This window comes from Cervus canadensis, chromosome 11 (genome assembly GCF_019320065.1).
Source record: "Cervus canadensis isolate Bull #8, Minnesota chromosome 11, ASM1932006v1, whole genome shotgun sequence".
Classification (NCBI taxonomy): Eukaryota; Metazoa; Chordata; class Mammalia; order Artiodactyla; family Cervidae; genus Cervus; species Cervus canadensis.
In genome coordinates, this window is record NC_057396.1 from 34,632,107 (window position 1) to 34,652,841 (window position 20,735).

Sequence of the window (20,735 nt, forward strand, 5' to 3'; positions counted from 1 at the left end):
TCTAAAAATTAAAACAATGTCATGAATTATTTCGCAGCTAATGTCATTAATAATGTTCTTTTCCCCAAATTACATGGAAATGGGATGCAGCATTGGTGGCTAATAGCATTCATTCATATACAAAAAAATATTCATACTCATTCTATTTGTAATAGACTAAACAAGAAACTTTCCCCAAACCCATCAACAGTAAAATAAACTGCAGTGTATTCACACAATTGAACACTGCAGAGCAAAAAGAATAAACTACAACCACATGCATCAATAGAGTTTTTAAAAACACAATGTCAAATGAAGGAAGACACACAGGTATACTCTGTGATTCTCTTTACGAAAAGTTAAAAAACATATCAAAATTGATACACATGAATACTGAAAGACAGGATAAACATTATCTTTGGGGGAGCAATTCCTGGAAGCAGACATGGGAGGAATTTCTGAGGTGCTGGGAATATTTTATTGATCTGCAAGCTGATTAGATGTGTATATTAGATGTATGAAAATTTATCAAGCCACAGACTTCAGGTTTATTTATTTTTAAATATGTAGGGATTTTTTAAAAATAAAATGCTTAAGTGTTTTTAAGAGCACTCATTTGAGTTGACTTTCAGAAAAGCTAGGCTTATTTATTCATTCATTTTCATTGAAGGACAGTTGATTTACAAGGTGTGTTAATTTCTGCTGTAAAGCAGTGATCGTTATTCATATTTACTCTTTATTTTCTTAATTTTTTAAATTAAAAAAATTTTTTTTGGCCCAGCAGCAGGCAAGATTTTAGTTCCTCCAAAAGGGATCTAATCTGCAGCCCCTGCAGTGGAAGTACAGCATCCTAAAACACTGGACTGCCAGGAAAGTCCTACATTCTTTTATAGTCCTCTTTTCCATTATGATTTACCATAAGATACTGAATATAGTTCTCTGTGCTATATAGTAGGACCTTGTTATTTACCCATTCTATATAGAATACTTTGCACATCTGCTAAAACCTACCTCCCACTTCATCTCTACCCCAATCCCCTTCCTCTTGGCAACCAAAAGTCTGTTCTCTGTGCATGACAATCTAGTTTTAGAACATTCACATCACCTCAAAAGGGGCTTCCCAGGTGGGGCTAGGTGGTTAAAGAACCCGCCTGCCAATGCAGGAGGTTCGGGAAGATCCCTTGGAGGAGGGCCTGGCAGCCCACTCTAGGATTCTTGCCTGGAGAATCCCATGGACAGAGAAGCCTGGTGGGCTACAGTCAGTCCATCGGGTCACAAAGACTTGGACACGACTAAAGTTGACTTCAAAAAATATCCTCATGCCTATTTACAGTTAAACCTTATTCCCAGGCAACTGCTATTCCAATTAACTATAGTCACTATAAATCTGCATTTTCTAGAATTTCATATAAATAGAATCAAACAGTGTATTATCTTTTTAGTTTGGTTTTCTTCACTTAAAATAATGTTCTAAAATTTATACACATAGCAGCATATATCAGAAGTTTGTTCTTTTTTTGTTAATTAGAATCCTACAATATTTATTCAGTTACAAGTTGATGAACATTTGGATCATTTCCAGTTTAGCACTATCATGAATAAAGATGTCATAAGAAGACACAATCCTGTCTTTGAGTGCTCTTATTTTTTCTCAAGTAAATTCTTATCCTTGTTAGTGCTGGATGATATGGTAAGTTTATATCTTATTTTTTTGTTTGTGTTTTGGTTTTTTTTTTTTTTGGCTGTGCCACACAGCATGCAGGATCTTAAGTTTCCCAGTGAGGGATCAAACTTGTGAACCACTGGACCACCAGGCAAGTCTCTATGTCTAACTTTTAAAGAAACTGTCAAAATGTTTTCCGAAGAGGGTTTAACATTTTCTATTTCCATCAGCAAGGCACAAGGTTCCAATTTCTCTGCATTTTTGCCAACACTTGGTATTGTCTATCTTTTTGATTATGCCTATTCATCTCAGTATAATATTAATTTGCATTTCCCTAACGACGTTAATCATTTTTTCATGTATTTCCTACCCACTCTCTATATCCTTCATATCCTTCACCAAAAGTCTTTCAACAGAAAATATAAAATCTTTTGCTTGTGTTTTAATTGAGTTAGTTGATTTCTTACTATTGAGCTGTAAAAGTTATACATCACAGATACAAGACCTTTATCGGATGTATAACTGCAAATTTTTCTCCCAATCTGTGGTTTGTCTTTCATTTTGTTATTGGCATCTTTTGAAGGTGAAATAAGTTTTGAAATCAGGTAGTATCAGTCCTCCAAATTTGTTGTTTTTCCAAATTGTTTTGACTTTTAGGTCATGTGTATTTAATACCAACTTGTCGACTTCTACTTAAAAAAAAAGCCTAGTGGAATTTGATCAGAATTGGGATGAATTTATAGATCAATTTGGAAGAACAGCTCTGTTAAAAGTACTGTTTTTTCCAATCTGTTTGCTATTGCAACATCTCTTAATTTATTTAGACTTTAATTTTTCTCAACAATCTTTTATAGTTTTCAGTTTATAAATCTACATTTTTGTTAAATTTATTCTAACTTTATTCTTTTTGATACTATTGTAAGTGGAAATTTTTTTTTGGTAATTTTATTTATTTTTGGCTGCACTGGTTCTTCGTTGCTAGTGCCTCTGGTTTTGGAGTGTGGGGGCTTCTCTCTAGTTGCAGCGCATAAGCGTCTCATTGAAGTGGCTTCTCTTGCTTCAGTAGCTGTGGCGCATGGGCTTAGCTTCCCTGTGGCATGTGGAATCCTCCTGGACCAGGCACTGAACCTGTGTACCCCTCACTGGCCAGGGAATTCCCGTGGTGTAGTTGTAAAGAATCTGCCTAGAATGCAGGAGACCCAGGTTTGATCTCTGGGTTGGGAGGATCCCCTGGAGGAGAAAATGGCAACCCACTCCAGTATTCTTGCCTGGAAAATTCCATGCATAGAGGAGCCTATAGGGCTACAGTCCATGGGGTTGCAAAGACTTGGACACAACTGAGCACGCACACACACATACCCCCTCACTGGCAGGTGGATTCTTGACCACTGGACCAATTGGGAAGTCCTAGAAAGGTTTTCTTAATTTCAGTTTATGGGGGTTCATTTCTGGTATACAGAAATACAGTTGATTTAAAAAAAAAAAAGAAATACAGTTGATTTTGTACACTGATTTTGTCTCTTGTGACTCTGTGTGGGTATGTGTGGGTATTCTTTGGAAGTTTTAAACAAATGACCTGTGAATAAGAAGAGTTTCATTTATTTCCATTCAGGATTTCCTAATCTTTTTATCTTTCTGGAAATTTTCCTGGCTAGAACCTCCAGTAATATATTGAATAGAAGTGTTTAAAGCAAAAAATCTTTCTTTTATTCTTGATCTAGTGGGAAAGCATCAGTCTTTTTCCAGTAAGGATGATGTTAAATTTGTGTTTCTTTCAAAGATGCCTGTAATCAGGCTGAAGAACTTTCCTAATACTACTGGTTCAAGTGTTTTCATCATGAAAGAGTGTTGGATTTTGTCAAATGTTTTTTTATTTAATTATCATGTGATTTCCCACTCCCCCTTTATGGGGTGTGTTACATTCATTAATTTTCAAATGCTATACCACCCTTGCATTCCCGGTATAAATACCAATGTCATGAATATGACATTTTATATGTTGCAAGATTCAGTGTGCTAGTATTTTGTTAAGGATATTGGCAATGTTGGTCTCTAGTTGTCTTTTCTTGTGATGCTTTTGTCTAGTTATGGTATCAGAATAATACTGGTTTTATTTATAGAATGCGTTGGGAAGTTTGCCCTCCTATTTTTTGGAAGTATGTGAAGGATTGGTCTTCTTTGCTGTTGTTTTTTAATCTTTTAAAATGTAAACCCCCAAAACTATTAAATGATACACTACGGAAGGGTGAATTTTAAAGTATGTGAAGAGACTGATGTTCACCTGTAACCCCTGAAAGGGCCTATCTATTTCTGGCTTATCTTTACTCTTAAGATGCAGTACTGCAGAGTTTACCAAGTTAATCCTATCATGGCAAACTTTCAACTCTAATCTTTATCTCCCTAGTCCCAAGAAGCTGTCCCATGAAGCTACCAAAAGGGACTGTTTGTTCTATCAGTACTGGCCCCTCTGGAAGCAGCAAACACCTTTTGGTAGCCCCAAACTCGAGATTATCACTTCCTTAGACTCTATCCTCCTCCAGGTCTCATACTGGATATTCTGAGGAGCCTATTAGTTCTTCAGTGGCTTCAAGCAGACTGTTGTTGCTGCTAATATTAACGGTTTGTAACTTTTCTAGCTACCTTCTGGAGGTATGTTGCTCTGAGTTACCTACTTAACTGTTACTGGATTTTTGGGTCATCAGTGTTTTAAAATTATAAAACAACTATAATTTTATCACCAACAATATTCCTTTTTTGAGGGTACGTTTCAGAATGATATAACTTTCTAAATTTTAAAACAACTTCTTTGTGTAATTATTAAAATGTATGCAAACCCTTCTGAGCTTACATAATGCAATTTAAATTTCAATGTTAATATAATTTCACCATTTATGAAGCCTAACTGTAACATAAGACTATGTTAATTTATACAGCAGTTTTACCCTTCAAAATACTTTCACCATCTATTATTTATAATTTGCTAATAACTCCTCTGTAAAGTAAATAAAACATTGTAATCTTTGTTTTAAAGGTATATATCTTAACTCATTTATTCACGTTAAAAAGCAATGTTAAGACTGTTCTTAGAGACACAGGACTTCTGCAGTCTCACCTGACTCTCCCCTGAGGCGGTCTGTACCGGACTCTGATTCAGATGCTGAGTCATATTTCAGTATTTGATGTCCACAGCTTGTAAAATAAAACAGGTAAATATGACAAATATATGACAAATGAGACAAGTTTTGTTTTTATCTAAATACAGTCAGAAAATCTGTTTTTTTTAAATTGTAAGATCCCAACTGCAAAAATACCCTAATGTTCCAATCTCTCTATAAACTTAATAGGCTTTATCCTACAAAACAACTTTGTCCTTGTGAAGGAAATAACATATTTTGAAAGTAACCCTGGGATCGGAGGTAAACAGTTACTACTGTAAAAGCAGAAATGAAAATGAACACCAAATGAAATGGGTACTATAAGTAAGTACTAAATTAGTACATAAAATCATTAGCACTAAAATAATTTTCATACATTTACTGATATCTTATGATGGATAAAATACCATTATATTTCCCTTTAGATGGAGATCATTTAGCTGGGAAATGAATAATAGCAGGGAAATGAGAAAAAAATTGTTTAGAATAAAAAGTACTACATGAAGAAAAGGATATAGTATTAATCATCTAGTTATAATATAGAACTAGAAAACTAGGAGTACTTTATTAAAATAACCTATATTTTGAAACCATAAACATCTGGGAAACTTACCTGTTACATAAATTGCTATCAGAATTTCTTAGTTGCTGATAAAAATCTGGTGAATTGGGTGGATTGCTCAGAGATTTGTGTAAAATGACAGTTGGTTTAGTAAGAAGTTCAGCAGTATCAGGAAATTCTATAGGGGATCGGTTAGTTGGAGAGCCAGCAGACACTGGGCCATGACTGGGAGAATTCAGGCTTGGTAAACCACCTAAAAAATTGAAAGAGAAGAAAGAGATATTATGTATGCATGTATCTGTTTATTGTCTATGTTTGGGTACTTATAAAGAGCATTCTCCTTCTTTAAAGAAAGCAAAGTATTTACAATTAAATGATAAACTAGATTTCTACATGGAGCTATTATCAAGACATTCTATGAATTCAGGCAGAATATAGGCTATATTTGTTTTCATCAATGACTGTGGAATAAACACCCTGTGGCAGGATGACACATAGTAAATACTCAGAGTACGAGGAAAATGTGCGTAATAATAACGTGTACACAATAATGTGTGGCACAGTTTTTCCTAATCCATATTGATCTTTATCTTTCACATTTTGTGTCCCTACCAGCCTGATTATCCATTTTTACCATCTTTACTGTATTTTTTCAATACAATAAAATTCATTTTTATTTCAGAAACAGAGTTCTTAGTAGCACTGAGCAAGTTAAGCATGATAAAATTATATGAGCATATGATAAAATTATATGAACACAACAGCAGATCCCTTAAAAAAAAATCTACATCTTTCCAGCTCATTCATTCATTCAACAAGTATTTGAGAGCCTATTATATGCTGGAAAATGTGCTGGGTTTCACAACAGAGAATAAGATGCCATCCCTACAATGTTCAACAAACCTAAAAAAGGCTAGTGGAAAATGCAAACAAGTGCTAAGTGAGTGTTAAAATAAGGGGAAAAAAAGTGCTTCGGAAATACATCCCTAATCCTGTTGATTAATTCAAGAGCCTTTGCTAGTTGCCTTCAAGGCAACTAATACAACTAAGGGTGTAGCTGGAGAAGTGTAGGTAGATTTAAAACTTTATTTCAAGAAAAGATTCAAGTAAAGTGAGAATCAGAGAGGAAAGCAAATAACAGTTATTAAGGTATCATGGTATTTTCAGACATAGTTACAGATGTGTGTGATGGTTAATTTTGTGTGTCAACTTGGCTGGGCTGTCATGCCCAGTTGTTTGGTTAAATTCTAATCTAGATGTTGCTGTGAAAGTATTTTTCAGATGCAATTAACATCTAAATCACTAGACTGAATAAAACAGATTACCCTTTGCAATGTGGGCTGGCCTTATTCAATTTGTTAAAGGCCTTAAGAGAAAAAAACTCAGCCCCTCCAGAGAGGAAGAAATTTTGCTTGCAGATGGCCTTCAGAGTCAAGACTACAATGCTGACTCCTGCTACAATTGCCAGGTTGGCAGCCTGCCCTAATCGTTTGGGACCTGGCAATCTGGCAAGCCAATCCCCATCAATCAATCAGTCACCCTCCCCCTCTCCAATATATATGTATGTATGTATGTATAGGTATATACACATGTACAAACATCCTATTAGTTCTGTTTTTCTGGAAAACCCTGACAAATACAATGTGTGTTCTTTTATTTAATCTTCATAATAACTCTGTGAATTAAACAGCAGTTTCACTTTACATATGCAGAGCTGCCACTGCTGTTCTATCAAACTGACCTGTTTAGAGGCTCCTATAATTTCATATAATGTTAGGGCTGAGAAAAGAGTTTTATAAATAATCTGGTCAAACACTTTAATGTTTCAGAAGAAGAAACTGAGGATGAGAGAGGGGAACTATCTTCCCTGTCAAAATAATAAGTTAGTTATTAACTGGAGACTAAAGTTCCAATTTTCAGCATTCGTTTCTCTAATTGTACTGGTGAGTGTCCAAAGCTCTGACAAACAGGCTCAGAAGAATAAAGGATAAACTAATTTTAGCGTAGAAATTTGATATAACGTAGAAAAGCTTTTGAGGAGAGAACAAAATGGTAGTGAAAAACCTTAGCAACCCTTAAGAAATACTTTCTACAAAACAGATTCACCATTTTTATTCTAAACCTTTTAAACTGTGAAGTATAGCATACAGAAAAGTTCTAACAGGAATGCTCACCACTCAGGCTAAAATATAAAACATGGCCAGAGTTCAGAAACCCACATCCAGTGCCTAATTCTCAGCCCTTTCATTAAAGAAAAGCATTACGTTGACATTATGGTACTGTTTTTCTTGCCTTTCTTTACATTTGTAGCACATATATATATATATATCTTTAACAATTTAGATTAGTTTTGCCCTTTCTCTGAACTTTGTAAATGGAATCAGACAGTATAAATGCTTTTATGCCTTGCTTACTTCACTCAACATTTTTAAAAGATATTTCACATGTTCATTCATTTTGAATGACATATAAAATTGTATGTATGAATATAGCACAATTTTATTTCTCTATTCAAGTACTGAACTGCCAAATTGTCTTCCAAAGTAACTGTAGCATTTTACTTTCCCATCAGTGATGTATGAGTGTTCTTACTTCTGAACATTTTTCCAATTCTTGTTATACTGCCTTGAGAATTATAGACACCATAGTGGGTGTGAAGTCATAGTTCATTGTGGTTTTGATTTGCATTTCCCTAATGACTAATAATGCTGAGTATCTTTTCATGTGGGTAAGGGCCACTGGTATAACTCCTCTGGAGAAACATCTATTCAAATCTTTCACCAATTTTTTAGTGAGATCATTTGTGTTTTTATTACTGAGTTGTAAGATGTCTTCTGTAAGACTCTGGCCACCTGATGCGAAGGACTGACTTACTGGAAAAGACCCTGACACGGAGAAAGATCAAAGGAGGGAGGAGAAGGGGACGACAGAGGATGAGATGGTTAGATGGCATCACCGACTCAATGTACATGAGTTTGAGCAAGCTCTGAGAGTTGGTGATGGACAGGGAAGCCTGGCATGCTGCAGCCCATGGAGTTGCAAAGAGTCGGACATGCCTGAGTGACTGAACTGAACTGAAGACATCTTTGTCTATTCTGAATACAAGTTCGTTGTCAAATTATAATTTGCAAATATTTTCTCCCATCTTATGGATTGTCTTCTCTCTTTAGATGTCTTTGAAGTGCAAATATTTTTAATTTTAATGAATTCCTATTATCAATTTTTTTCATTCATGCACTGTACTTTTGGTGTCATATCTAAGAATATCCAAAGTCACAAAGATTTTCTCTTATGTTTTCTTCTACAAGTTTTATGGTTTCATACTTACATTTGAGTCTATGAGCATTTTAGGTTAAGTTTTGAGTATGATGACAGGTATAGTTCAAATTCACTCTTTTTCGTGTGTGTATCTATCCAGGTGTTCCAGCATCATTTATTAAAAACACTGTTCCTTCCCCATTGGATTACTGTGGCACCCTGGCTGAAAATCAGCTGGCCATGTAACGGTTTATCTCTGGACTCTCAGTTCTATTCCATTGATTTGGAATTTCCTTATGCCAATGTCATTGTCCATCAGTGTCTTGATAACCACAGCTTGGTAGCAAGTTTAAATTTACAAGTGTGAATCTCTCGATTTTTTTTTTCTTTTTTACTAAAGATTGTTTTGGCTACTCTGGGTCCCTTGAATTCTGACATGAATTTTAGGATCAGTTAAATTTCTGCAAAGAAGCCAGCACAGATTTTGTTAAGGACTGTACTAAGTTTAGAACAATTTGAGGACTATTGCCCTCTTAACACCACCAAGTCTTCTGATCCATGAATATGGGATATCTTTCCATTTATTTGGGTCTTCCTGGGAATTTTCTGACAGGACTCCACATTTCCACTGCTGGGGGCATAGATTCAGTCTCTGGATGGGGAACAAAGATCCCACATGCCGTGCAGTACCAAACAACAACAAAATCATATTTGGGTCTTCTTTAATTTCAACAACGTTTTACAGTTTTCAGTGTACGAGTCTTGCACTGTTTTGCTAAATTTATCCCAAAGCATTTTATTCTTTTTGATGCTAACTTTAAATGGAATTCTTAATTTGTTTTGCACTGTTCATTGCTAGTATATAGAAATGTAATTGATTTTTGCATACAGATTTTGTATCCTGCCACACTGATTAATTTGTTGTAATAGGTTTTAAGGAATTTCTTAGGATTTATAAATATATGATGATGTTGTCAGCAAATAGTTTTACATCTTCCTTTTATTTGTTTTTACCTAAACTTCTCAGGGTAGAACCTCTAACCCAATCATTGAGTAGAAGTGGTAATTATTTTATAATTATTTAAATTATTTTTAAATTTTATCATATAATTTCTAGTTCTTTATATTCTTTCTTTGGTGAGATATTGTTGTCATACTCTTCTTACTTTAGATATGGTTTCCTGAAGTTCTTTAAAGATATAATGCCAGCAAATTTAAAGCCATTGCTAAATCCAAAGTCCAAGCTCACTCAGGGAAATTCTGTTGGCTGTTTTTCATTGTCTATATGGCAAAAAATTCTTGTTTCTTTTCCTGCTTCATAAATTTTTTTTGTTGAAAACTGGACATTTTAGATACTATGCTGTAACTATTCTAGTATCAGATCTCTCCCACCCTCAAGGTTTATGTTGCTTATTTTGTGTTTGTTCATTTTATTTCTGACTATTCATTGAGTGATCTCCTGGAGGCATAATGTAGATTTTTTTTCACTGAGGTGTGTAGCCACTGAGTGCTCTGATGCCTTTTCCCCCCTTTCCTCTTTGATTTATGCTTGACTTCTTAGAAGTCACCCGTGGGTCAGTATGATTTAGATGAGACAGAAAATTTCTTTAATTGTCTTGCCTATGTGTCATCATCTGTTGATGGGAATGTTTGAAAAGTTACAACTTCACAAATTTCCAGGCAGTTTACAAGACAGCTTTAGCTTTTACTTCCGGCTTGTGCAGCACCTCAAGGTCAGCTACCAGAGGAGCAGCCAGGGCCTCCTCCCTTCACCAATCTTTCCTGAGCACGTGCTCAGCCTAGTAGATCTTCAGGCACATGCCAGAGCTTTCCACTTTCCTGTGGTCATCTAGTGTCCAGGATTTCCTTTTAAATTTCCAACCAGTTCTTGTTTGCCTCAGTTGAAATCACAGCTTTACCCACTCACAGTGTTGCTGGCAGAGGGTGTGGGTGTTTTTTGTTGCTGTCCTTGTTTTGGAGAGCTGAGCTCTCGGTCAAATGAATTATCCACAACGCCCTGGGAACAAAGACGTTTTCCAGTGAGTTTGGACAAAACATTTACTGTACTCTCAGGTTGTTGCTTTTAATGCAGTTTTTAAAGAGGTCAGACTCTAATGACTGAAAAGCTAGTGGCTTTTAGCTGTAGTACCACTGAGCTGGGGAGAGAGGGTTTGCCTTCAATTAAACTGTCACAGAACGCAATGCCTCACCAAGGTTCAGTAATTAGTTCCTCTTGTACAGATGATTTCTAGTGTGTTCTCTGGCTTTTGTTAACTTCCAAAATTCTGAAACAGTTTAGTTTTTTGCTCCTATTTTTGTCCCTGATGGCTCAGATGGTAAAGAATCTGTCTGCAATGCAGGAGACCCAGGTTTGATCCCTGGGTCGGGAAGATCCCCTGGAGGAGGACATGCAACCCACTCCAGTATTCTTGCCTGGAGAATCCCATCGACAGAGGAGCCTGGTGGGCTACAGTCCATGGGGTCACAAAGAGTTGGACACGACTGAGTGACTTCACTTTTTTTATCTATTTGACTGCCACACTGGATATTACAATGTACACCTTTGAAGTAGGAGTTTCTTTTGAAATAAAAATTTTTAGTACTTTTCAATCACTGCTAGTACAGCCAATGTACCCCTTTCCCCACCCTTTATGCCACTGTTGCCATATACTTCTTTATACATTATGCAAACCGCAGGGAGTCATTGTTTTAATGATCAATATTCTCTCATGCACCCACATATTTAGGCTTACCAGTGCTTTTCTTTCATTCCTGCAGATTCATGCTTCAATCTGGATCACTTTTCTCCTACCTAAAGAAATTTCTTTGCTAAATCTCAGTAGTGCACATCTACAAGCAATACATTTTACCTTTTTTGAATAAAAAAGCTGTTATTTCACCTTAAATTTTAAAGGATATCTTCACTGGATAAAGAATTTCAGGTTGGCAATTTTTGTTTTTGCAATACTTTAAATATGCCATTTCATCATCTTTGGTGACTATAGTTAATAATACTGTATTGTGTATTTGTAAGTTAAGAGAATAGATCTTGAAAGTTCTCATCACAAGAAAAAAACTTCTAACTATGGTGACAGATGTTAACTAGAGTCATTATGGTGAACATTTTATAGTATACACAAACATCAAATCATTTGTTGTACACCTGAAACTAACAATATGTCAATTAACAGCCCCCATCTCCACCCCCAGACAAAGATTCTATTAAGGGTGGCTTATTAGGATATAGGATATAGTCAGGATTTTCCCTACTCACATATTTTTTTTTTCTCCCTCTACAATCACCATGCTACAAAAGAATGCCCTTTACTGAGGGTTTTCCTTTGTTCTTTGTCTGCAACTATTCAGGTTTAATAGTTCTTTATTTTACCCCTGAATCCTCAGTGCCTAACGAAGTTCCTGATACACAGTATATGTTCAAAAATTAACAAATGAATGAGCAAATTGTCAACTAATAGCTAACCCAAACAGCTTAGTTTTATGCTAACTGAGAACACATGAAATGGTATTCAAAATTAGCTATGAATGTTGTTCTTCAGTCACTCAGTTGTGTCCAACTCTTTGTGACCCCATGAACTGCAGCACACCAGGCTTTCCCGTCCTTCACTATCTCCCAGAGTTTGTTCAAGCTCATGTCCATTGAGTCAGTGATGTCATCCAACCATCTCATCTGTGAATAGGTAATGAAAACCCTGTTCTCAGCTACGAATAGTTTCTATTCATATCTGAGAAAATATATTCTCAGCTATTAATAGGTAACAAAAAGTCTGCACTACCATATAGTTTGAGACCTCCCATATTTAAGTCACAAAGAATGATTTCTTACCAGCTCTTCTTAGACCTACATGGTGAGTTAACGATACAGATGACGACCTTTGCTTCGGGACTGTCAGTAGATTTGAACTAAAAGGCCCATTTAGATAGCATCCTTGACTAAAAGGGAAAGATAACAGGTTAAGATTTTTAAAAACATGAAATATTCATTTTTTTCCTTATGGTCTTCAATTCATTAGCAAATATCTGCTTATACATCTAGTTTAGGCACTTATCTCAGTACCTAAGGAGTAAAGCAGGCACCAGCCAACTTTTTCTGTAAAGAACCAAGTAGTAAATACTTTGGACTTTGCAGGCCATAAGGTGTCTGCAATTACTCAATTCTGCCACTGCAGTATAAAAACAACCATAACCAATGATAAACAAATTAGTATAATCATGTATTCAATATAATTTTATTGACAGAAAAACAGGTATGGGCCTCATTAGATCCACAGGCTGTAATTTGCTGAACCCTGGCAAGAAGCAGATTATCAATATCACTGGAGGGCTCCTTGTAACACAGACTGCTACTCCCATCACCAAGATTTCTGATTCAATAGGTCTGGGGAAAGGTCACAGATTGGCGTGTCTGACAAGTGCATAGGTGGTCCAGGGACCTCACTGACAATTACCGACCTAAAACATACAGTTTTTTTCACTGTCTTCCGCTCCCCTTCTTCACAGATAATTGATTACCCATTAACACAGTCATATCCTGTAACTGAAATATTTATTGCAGGTTTTAGGGTTCTTATGAAGAAATTAAATATAGGTGAGCAATCATAGTATACCAATTGATACATAAAATGCATTTTAAGATTACATATTTTAAAGCCCTTGGCCGAGGGCCATACACATAATACTTCCTTTCTTAGATATTCACTAGCCTGTTTTCTTCTGTTAGTCAACCCTGATGTGGGCACTTTGGCCACAGGATTAAGAACAAATCTCGCGTCTTTATTTTTCACTAAATGTTTTGTTAGTATAGGCTGAGTTCTCAGTAAGCTTCCCCCTCCCTCCAACTCCATTTTTTGTGTACTCCCATACCCCCTTACTCAAGGAAGATCTATTTTTCTGTGACCTTAGAGGTTTCTGTCCATGTCTCTGTTATAATATATACCCATACCATATTACAGTCTCAGTGTTCACCATTCCCACGCCTCACTAATTTGTGCAATCCTTTCAGGGGCCGTAAGATACACCTCTTCATCCAGTTGTGGACACAGCACAGTCAGTGCCGGGTAAAGGTGTTCAGGAGACATTCCTGGATTAAATGAATGATCCTGTCTTTAGGTTGCTATTCTCACTTTTCAAGAGAACAGATCTTTTCTCCCTCCAGTTCTGAGTGAATGGACTCTCTCTTGCTTACTCCTGCTTCGAGGCTTTCTTTGGGCCTTTTTCTCGAAACCTAGTTTGTCTTATAATCTTACGAGAGAAAAAAAATTCTGGATAACAAACAGAAGGCATGTAAAAGCAGTTGGCAACCAGTTTATCAACAGAAAAATTTTCGTGAATAAAAATTATAAAAAATAATAGCACTATTTTGAATATTATGTATCATCCATTATTTTAGGTGACTTGCACACTTCATCTCTTTTAGTCATCTGAACAACTCTGTTATTAGATAAGAAAACTGAGGCTTTGAGAGGATTGGTATTGTATTAAGCTAAAATTCACAGTCGCAGAGATAAAATTCAACTTCAAATTTCTCTGACTCTTAAATTTTTCTGACTCTGAAGTGTATGCCCTTTCCACAAGACAATTCTGATGTTATCTTTGTGTTTCTCCACCTGTAAAATTAGAAGTTTAGAATAAAGAACTTCTAAGACAACATCTAGCCTCTAGAGTCCGTAATTTTTTTGCTCAAGCTAATAGTAATAATAATTTGTTGGCAATGTTTAAAAAAGAGGCAATATGTACATAATAACACTCAATAAACTCATCTCCCTACCAGTGTGCAATCATTCTTTGTATTTGAATATTCATTGCCTTCAAAAGGAGTGGGAGAGATGGGGAAAGAAGAGTAGCAATGCCACCCAGGGCAATATTCAAATAGAACAATCTGTGTACTCTACCAACACCTACTTCCTTATTAATATTCAAAACAAAGACAGGTTTTTCTCCTTCAGAGAAGAGCCCTGAAGCACACTCGCTAGTCTTCTACCTGAACGGGGGTGGGGGGTGTCTTCTAGTAATTAAAATGGTTAGTTGTTTAGAATTGAGAAGTATAGGTCAAATTACAGGTTTTCAGCTCAGTTCCAGAATCATCCCATTAATTCTTTGCCTAGAACCAGATAAATATTTACCGTAATGAGATTATATAAAACAATACTGAAGAAAATAGAGGGCAAGATAGGTTAGGAGTCCCAGTGATTATTAATAGTTGGCAGGAAGATGATTAAAGTCAGAGTTACATTGCAAGAGATGTCAAATGTTATGGTCATAGAGTTAAGCCATATTTTAACAGCTGATTTCTAAGACAATCAATGCAAATTACCTTGACAAGGTTTATATCACTTCATGTATTATTATTATTTTTTAAGTAGCTGTAAAAACTTGTTGGCTGTACAATGTCCAGATTTTGCAGAGTCATTATCTTAAGAACTGAGTGGGATGACACCAGTTAGCTGTCTCGAATCTCTGCAGTTCAAACAGAGTCCAGGCTTTGGTATAATTTGCTAATAAATTATGAGACACATAAGTGAGAAGCTGGTTCCCAAATACATTATTTAGGGGACATACTATTACCAGGCAACGTTATTAGGTTTAATTAAAGAGCACTTACCACGATGAATGATGAATCGGAATAGGTTAAAGGCAAGCCTCTTTGGTGTGGGAGTACCTACAGCTGATAGCCCTCAAAGTTTTGGTACAGGAGTTGCCTGTGTTTCCCCAGGGAAAATTTGTTCAAAGGAAACGAGCTGTGAGCTCTGAATTTGTCTGTCCACAGGGAGGGTCTGGGTCCCAGCAGTCCATGGACAGCAGTTCAGCCAAGCTTTCAACTCTAGATACTAACGCTGTGCCTGGATAATTCAACTGTCAGCTAACCCCCCAAAACATTAATTTAACCCTTATTGGAATTTCCTGACCAGCAAAACTTTATCCTAGGTCTGAAAGTGAAGCAGAAAGCAGTATCCAGTGTCATGTGGTTAGCATACTTCTGCAGGATACTTGTTAAGCAGCTGTTTATCTTCAAAGACCCATTTTAATGTAATCCCAAACTCTTCACAGTAGTCTAGCAGGTCTCAGAAGGGTCGTAATGTCTAAAACAGGTAGGAAATGAAAATTTCCAAGAAAGAGCAAAGAAAAGGTGTTAAGGAGATTCAGAGGCAAAACAGATTACTTTTCCTGAGAGAAGAGAGGAGGGAGTGTCAGGGTGTTACTCTTTAGCCGTGACGTCTGAGCCCAGTCTTTAAGGACATACAGAAGTAAGGGTGAGAGGTCTATTCTAGGTAGAGGGGCACACATGTGCACAAACAGAGGGAATATCAGACAGTTTAACTTGACTGGAGTTTCAGATAAATGAAAGTGATACTGGAGAGGTATTCTGGTGTTAAAAGGTAATGGCCTTCTTAATTAATATCTCAAGTCCTCTAAGAGATGAACAGTGGTAAGAAGAGTAGGCAACAGTAGCTGCTCAACGAGAACTACCTCTTCTTATGTTTTTCCTAGTATACCTATCACAAAGTTTACAATACTTCATTTTTTTCCTCCAGGCAAAGCATTAAAAAAAAAAGCAAAGTGAAGTCCTACATTACAGTTTACACAAATAAGGCAGCTAAAAAGTAAAACTCAGCTTAATTTTCAAAGGGAGTGAAACTAAAAAAGTTACAAGAAAACTTCAAGGAAGTTTCCACTTCAAGGAAGTGTCTTCTTTAAGGAAGAATCTACCACAACTTATATGCCTGTTATTTTCATGTAGCGAGCTCTCCAGACCATTTTTCTACTCTTCTTTGCGAGACTGCTCATCTATCTCTGTTTAATTTTTCTAAGTAAGGGTGTAGCTTTGTCATTGGGAGTGACAGAATTTCAAATCTCAGGCTAGGAATTGGGGCACTATTCTACATGCACTGATAAAGGTCCAAAAACTTAATGACTAGAAAAAACAATATAATCAAAATTTTGTTTAAAGGACAATTTCTGGTGGAAGGTAGAAGATGGATTGGGTAGTGAAGAATATTAGAAATGGGAAGGATAATCAACAGCCCACAAAAGCAGTAATGAAAGCATGAAATAATGTAGGCAAAGTGATAAAGGAAAAAGGGAATAGAGAGGTAAGGAGCGTTGGAGATTCGATGTGACAGCTGTTATCTGTAGAGTAAGGTAACAGGATGTAAAGACAACACCAAGGTTTTCTAGGTAAATCAGTTTTGTAAGCAACCACAAAACTAGAGGATTATAGCCAGCACTGTGCCAGGAAATGAGGACAGAATAATAGTAACAAGGGAAAAGCAGCTGGAGAGATGAGAAATCAGGTTTCAGACATAGTTTCAGGGAGCAAGAGGTTCAATATTTACATCATGTTGAAATCTTGGGCTGCTGCTGCTGCTAAGTCGCTTCAGTCGTGTCCGACTCTGTGCGACCCCATAGACGGAAGCCCATCAGGCTCCCCCATCCCTGGGATTCTCCAGGCAAGAACACTGGAGTGGGTTGCCATTTCCTTCTCCAATGCGGGAAAGTGAAAAGTGAAAGGGAAGTCGCTCAGTCGTGTCCGACTCTTAGCGACCCCATGGACTTCAGCCTACCAGGCTTCTCCATCCATGGGATTTTCCAGGCAAGAGTACTGGAGTGGGGTGCCATTGCCTTCTCCGGAAATCTTGGGCAGGGTCATTTAAAATCATAGAGAAGCTTATGATCAGAACCTAGAGCTGCATTAATGTCAAAACTAAGAAATATGCTCTCCATTCTGGAGTACTCTAATAAATTTGAAACGAATGCCTCATGAGTTCAGTCACAAGCCTGTTAGTTCTGTGCTTCTAAAACCTGAAGGTTCCCAAACAAAATGTCACCATGCATTAAAGATTGACAACTATGCTGTCTAATATGGTTGCCATTTAGGTCTGTCTGTATGATAGCTGAGTATGGCTCTTTGTATTTTAACTAATTAAAATCAAATCAACTTTAAATCAAGTTCTTTAGTCATTATAGACACATTTCAAATGATCAATAGATACATGTACCTAGCAAGAACCAAACTGGACGCATAACTATAAAACATTCCCATCATCACAGACATATCTACTGGACAGCACTGATCCAGAGACTTGAATTTCAAAAGGAAGAGGATTGTAAATGCTTCACACATTCCCCTTTACCCTATGTTCAAAGTGCACTTAGAAATTCATTACATAGCAGCTCCAGCTTCTGCACACTAGAAAAATTCCTTCTAACCTCGCCTCTTTAAAGGAGATGTTTCATAATACCACCAATTACTTTATCCTTTTAAAGTTCTAAATTTTTTATGAGGCATAATTTTGTTCTAATGAATATTAAGTAAATATACTGAATCTGCCTGCATTTACCTTTAATTCTGAGATATGTTCATATAAAAATTAGTTTTCCTTGGACCATGTTTCTATTTTATTATCAATCATGTGGAAGCAATAGGATAAAAATAACCTTAACTCAATGTATCAGACATTTCTTTAATTTTAAAAGCGTTGCTGTTACGTCAGTGTGATGGAAAGATGAAAAAATAGAATCATTTTCATCATTCTTTCTTAAACTCAAAAATATTCTCAAGATGATGTCTCCCAGGGTTAAGAAATACCTGTCGTATTTTCAGTTCCTAACGTCATTTATTTCGTCATATCCTGCTTCCGTTATGAAAAAAAAAAAAGAAAGAAACAACAACAAAAAGCATTATCATGTTTAAGCTCTGGGCAAGCTTTGGACCGAAGCTCATTTTCCTGTAACGTTCTCTTCACACTTGAATCCATTCTTGTTTTATATATCATTTCACTCAGTTTTTCTTTTACAAAAATGGAGTTTCATTTAGTTGAACGTATTGTAGAAGATTCAAATTAATAAATCACAGAAGAATCTGGAAAATTACAATTATCTGATCATATTTCATTTATAAAATGCTAATACAAAGTTGAACAGAAATAGCTCTGATCCAACACTGCCACCTACTGTTTCAAGTGTGTAACTACACAGATCAAGTTATTAAAGACCAACACATGCTCAAGCCCTAAAAGAGTGGTTTAACAGGAAATTTACATTGATTCCAATTGTATTAACTATGGTTATATAACTGACTACATAAAAGCCTATAACTCACACAGGAGATAAATATCTGTTCTGGCCCTCACAAGGCAAAGGTATCGAGTCCTTTGTTTTCAGAGTAAATGGATATGCTTACTACATTCAGAAGATCTCGGGTCCCGCTATCTCCCAGGCTCACCTGGCTTGTAGTTACCGGCGCACTTCCTTTGCAGGATAAGCACTGCTTACTTGCAGGTAAACCCTCAACAGGATACAGAATGTATCAGTAGTCTTAGTTCCCCAGCAGGAACAGGTCTTCAGAGTGTGCTGCTACCTATACCTCACGTCTGAGGCAGCATCTGGGGTGAACCTTGGGGGTGCTCCTGCTTTCACAGGTCAGAAACTGTGGACCGACATGAAAACTCAGCAGTGGACTGACGACCGCCCCTGATATGGCCACCTCTACTGTGGCTTTCCCAGTTTCACATCCAAAACTGATCCTCGTTTTCTTACACTGCCTCCCTGGTTCATGTTCTTAGGGCTCCAGCAAGCTTTGTACCCAACTTGCCTATTTTGGGTGGAGAAGTAAGATTACCTTCTTTTTAAGGATCAGTTTCTCTACCAGGCCACGTTACAAACCATGCTGTCCTATACCTAAAATACTTCCAGGGTTCCTTTAGGCTTTCAAAATTATTTCACACTTCATTCACAGAAACAAAGTGGCTGTAAGAGATTCAGGCTTCTTGAAAATGCTTGGGGAATTTACCTTAAAATGCCAAATTCTTGGTGAGGCCGTTTGCCATTATTGCGTTCCCACCTTGGAGAAGTCTGGTCGATAGGTGGCAGCCCTGAGGTTCCCGAGCTCCTCCTCAGATGTGGGGTTGGTAAACTATTCCTACTGTTTAGCCCCTGTTGAGTAATTTAACAGTGGTCAAAATTGTTACCCTTTAACATACTATAAATGTGATGCTAAAGATGGCACATGAAAACATCAGTACAAAGGACAACTAATCCTTGAACAACCTGGGAGTTAGGGGCACCAATATCCTTCATGCAGTTGAATATCCAGGTGTCATTTACAGCGGGCCCTCGCCCCGTGTTCTTCCTCCATATCTGAGATTCTCCATCCATGGATCCCACCAACCACAGATGGTATAGAACTGTAGTATTTACTACTGGAAAAGATACTGCACATAAGCAGGGCCACACAGTTCAAACCCACTTGGTCAAACCCAGTTGGTCATTCAAGAACCAACTGTACATTTTTAACATGTATAGGAGAAGCAGAATGAAAATGTTTTACTGCAAACATCACATTCTACACTGCTCTTTTATTTACCTTCCTCCTATTTAAAAATTGGTCTTTGAATTCCTGATAGTTTAACCAAAATTTTTTTCTTTTGTACCTTTTATTCCTAGTCTTGTGAGAAATAAGCAGCTGACAATTTTTAAAGTAGATTTACCCTGAAAAAATGACTTTTAGAGGCCAAGCTTAGGATCGGGGATAAGCCCTATTTCCTAAAGCTTTTATATTTTAAGTACAATGCTAAACTGCAGAGTTCTGAGGTTCTGAATTAATGACTACATTAAATTCAGAACACCTTTCACATTAAGAATATTTATCCTAATTTTTGAAAATATTCTCAGTTAATCCAAATGTTAACCCAGAATATTCCATTTTTGACCACTCTGAATAGGTGTTTTAGTGAAATTGACATAAAACAGCTTCTGCTTCTTATGAATTTCCCCTATGAGCAGACATGAAACCATCTGAGAGAGATAAATATGTCTTATATTTAAGTTTTCCCAAGGATGTTGATTTTATAAAGATTCAATGTTAGTTACATTTACACTGAAAAAGTTGTTTATGTAACATCCTTTCTGACTATAATTTAGGTCCATATAATCTTTCTTAGTTCTTATCATGTATATAAGACATTTATTTTAAATCATCTAAGTCCCTTTTCTTTACTTTTTTCATAAATGCTTTTGCTCTTTTAAGTAACACCAGGCTTTTTATATTCTTTCCCAAGGCAGAGATAAATTAGATATGAAATTTAAGTAAGAAGTTAAAAGA

The 20,735-nt window shown here is 36.5% G+C and overlaps 1 protein-coding gene across 3 annotated transcripts in view; it reads right to left on the reverse strand.

Moving 5' to 3' along the window:
- Positions 1-20,735, reverse strand: part of PDE3B (phosphodiesterase 3B) — a 175,093-nt gene that overhangs the window by 39,011 nt on the left and 115,347 nt on the right. For all 3 annotated transcript variants that reach the window (XM_043481083.1, XM_043481082.1, XM_043481081.1), the window contains exons 4-7: positions 19,425-19,567; positions 12,462-12,568; positions 5,411-5,612; positions 4,755-4,831 (exon numbers count right to left, since the gene is read on the reverse strand). In XM_043481083.1, the coding sequence (XP_043337018.1) occupies positions 4,755-4,831; positions 5,411-5,612; positions 12,462-12,568; positions 19,425-19,567 (529 nt within the window). The remainder of the gene's footprint in view (positions 1-4,754; positions 4,832-5,410; positions 5,613-12,461; positions 12,569-19,424; positions 19,568-20,735) is intronic.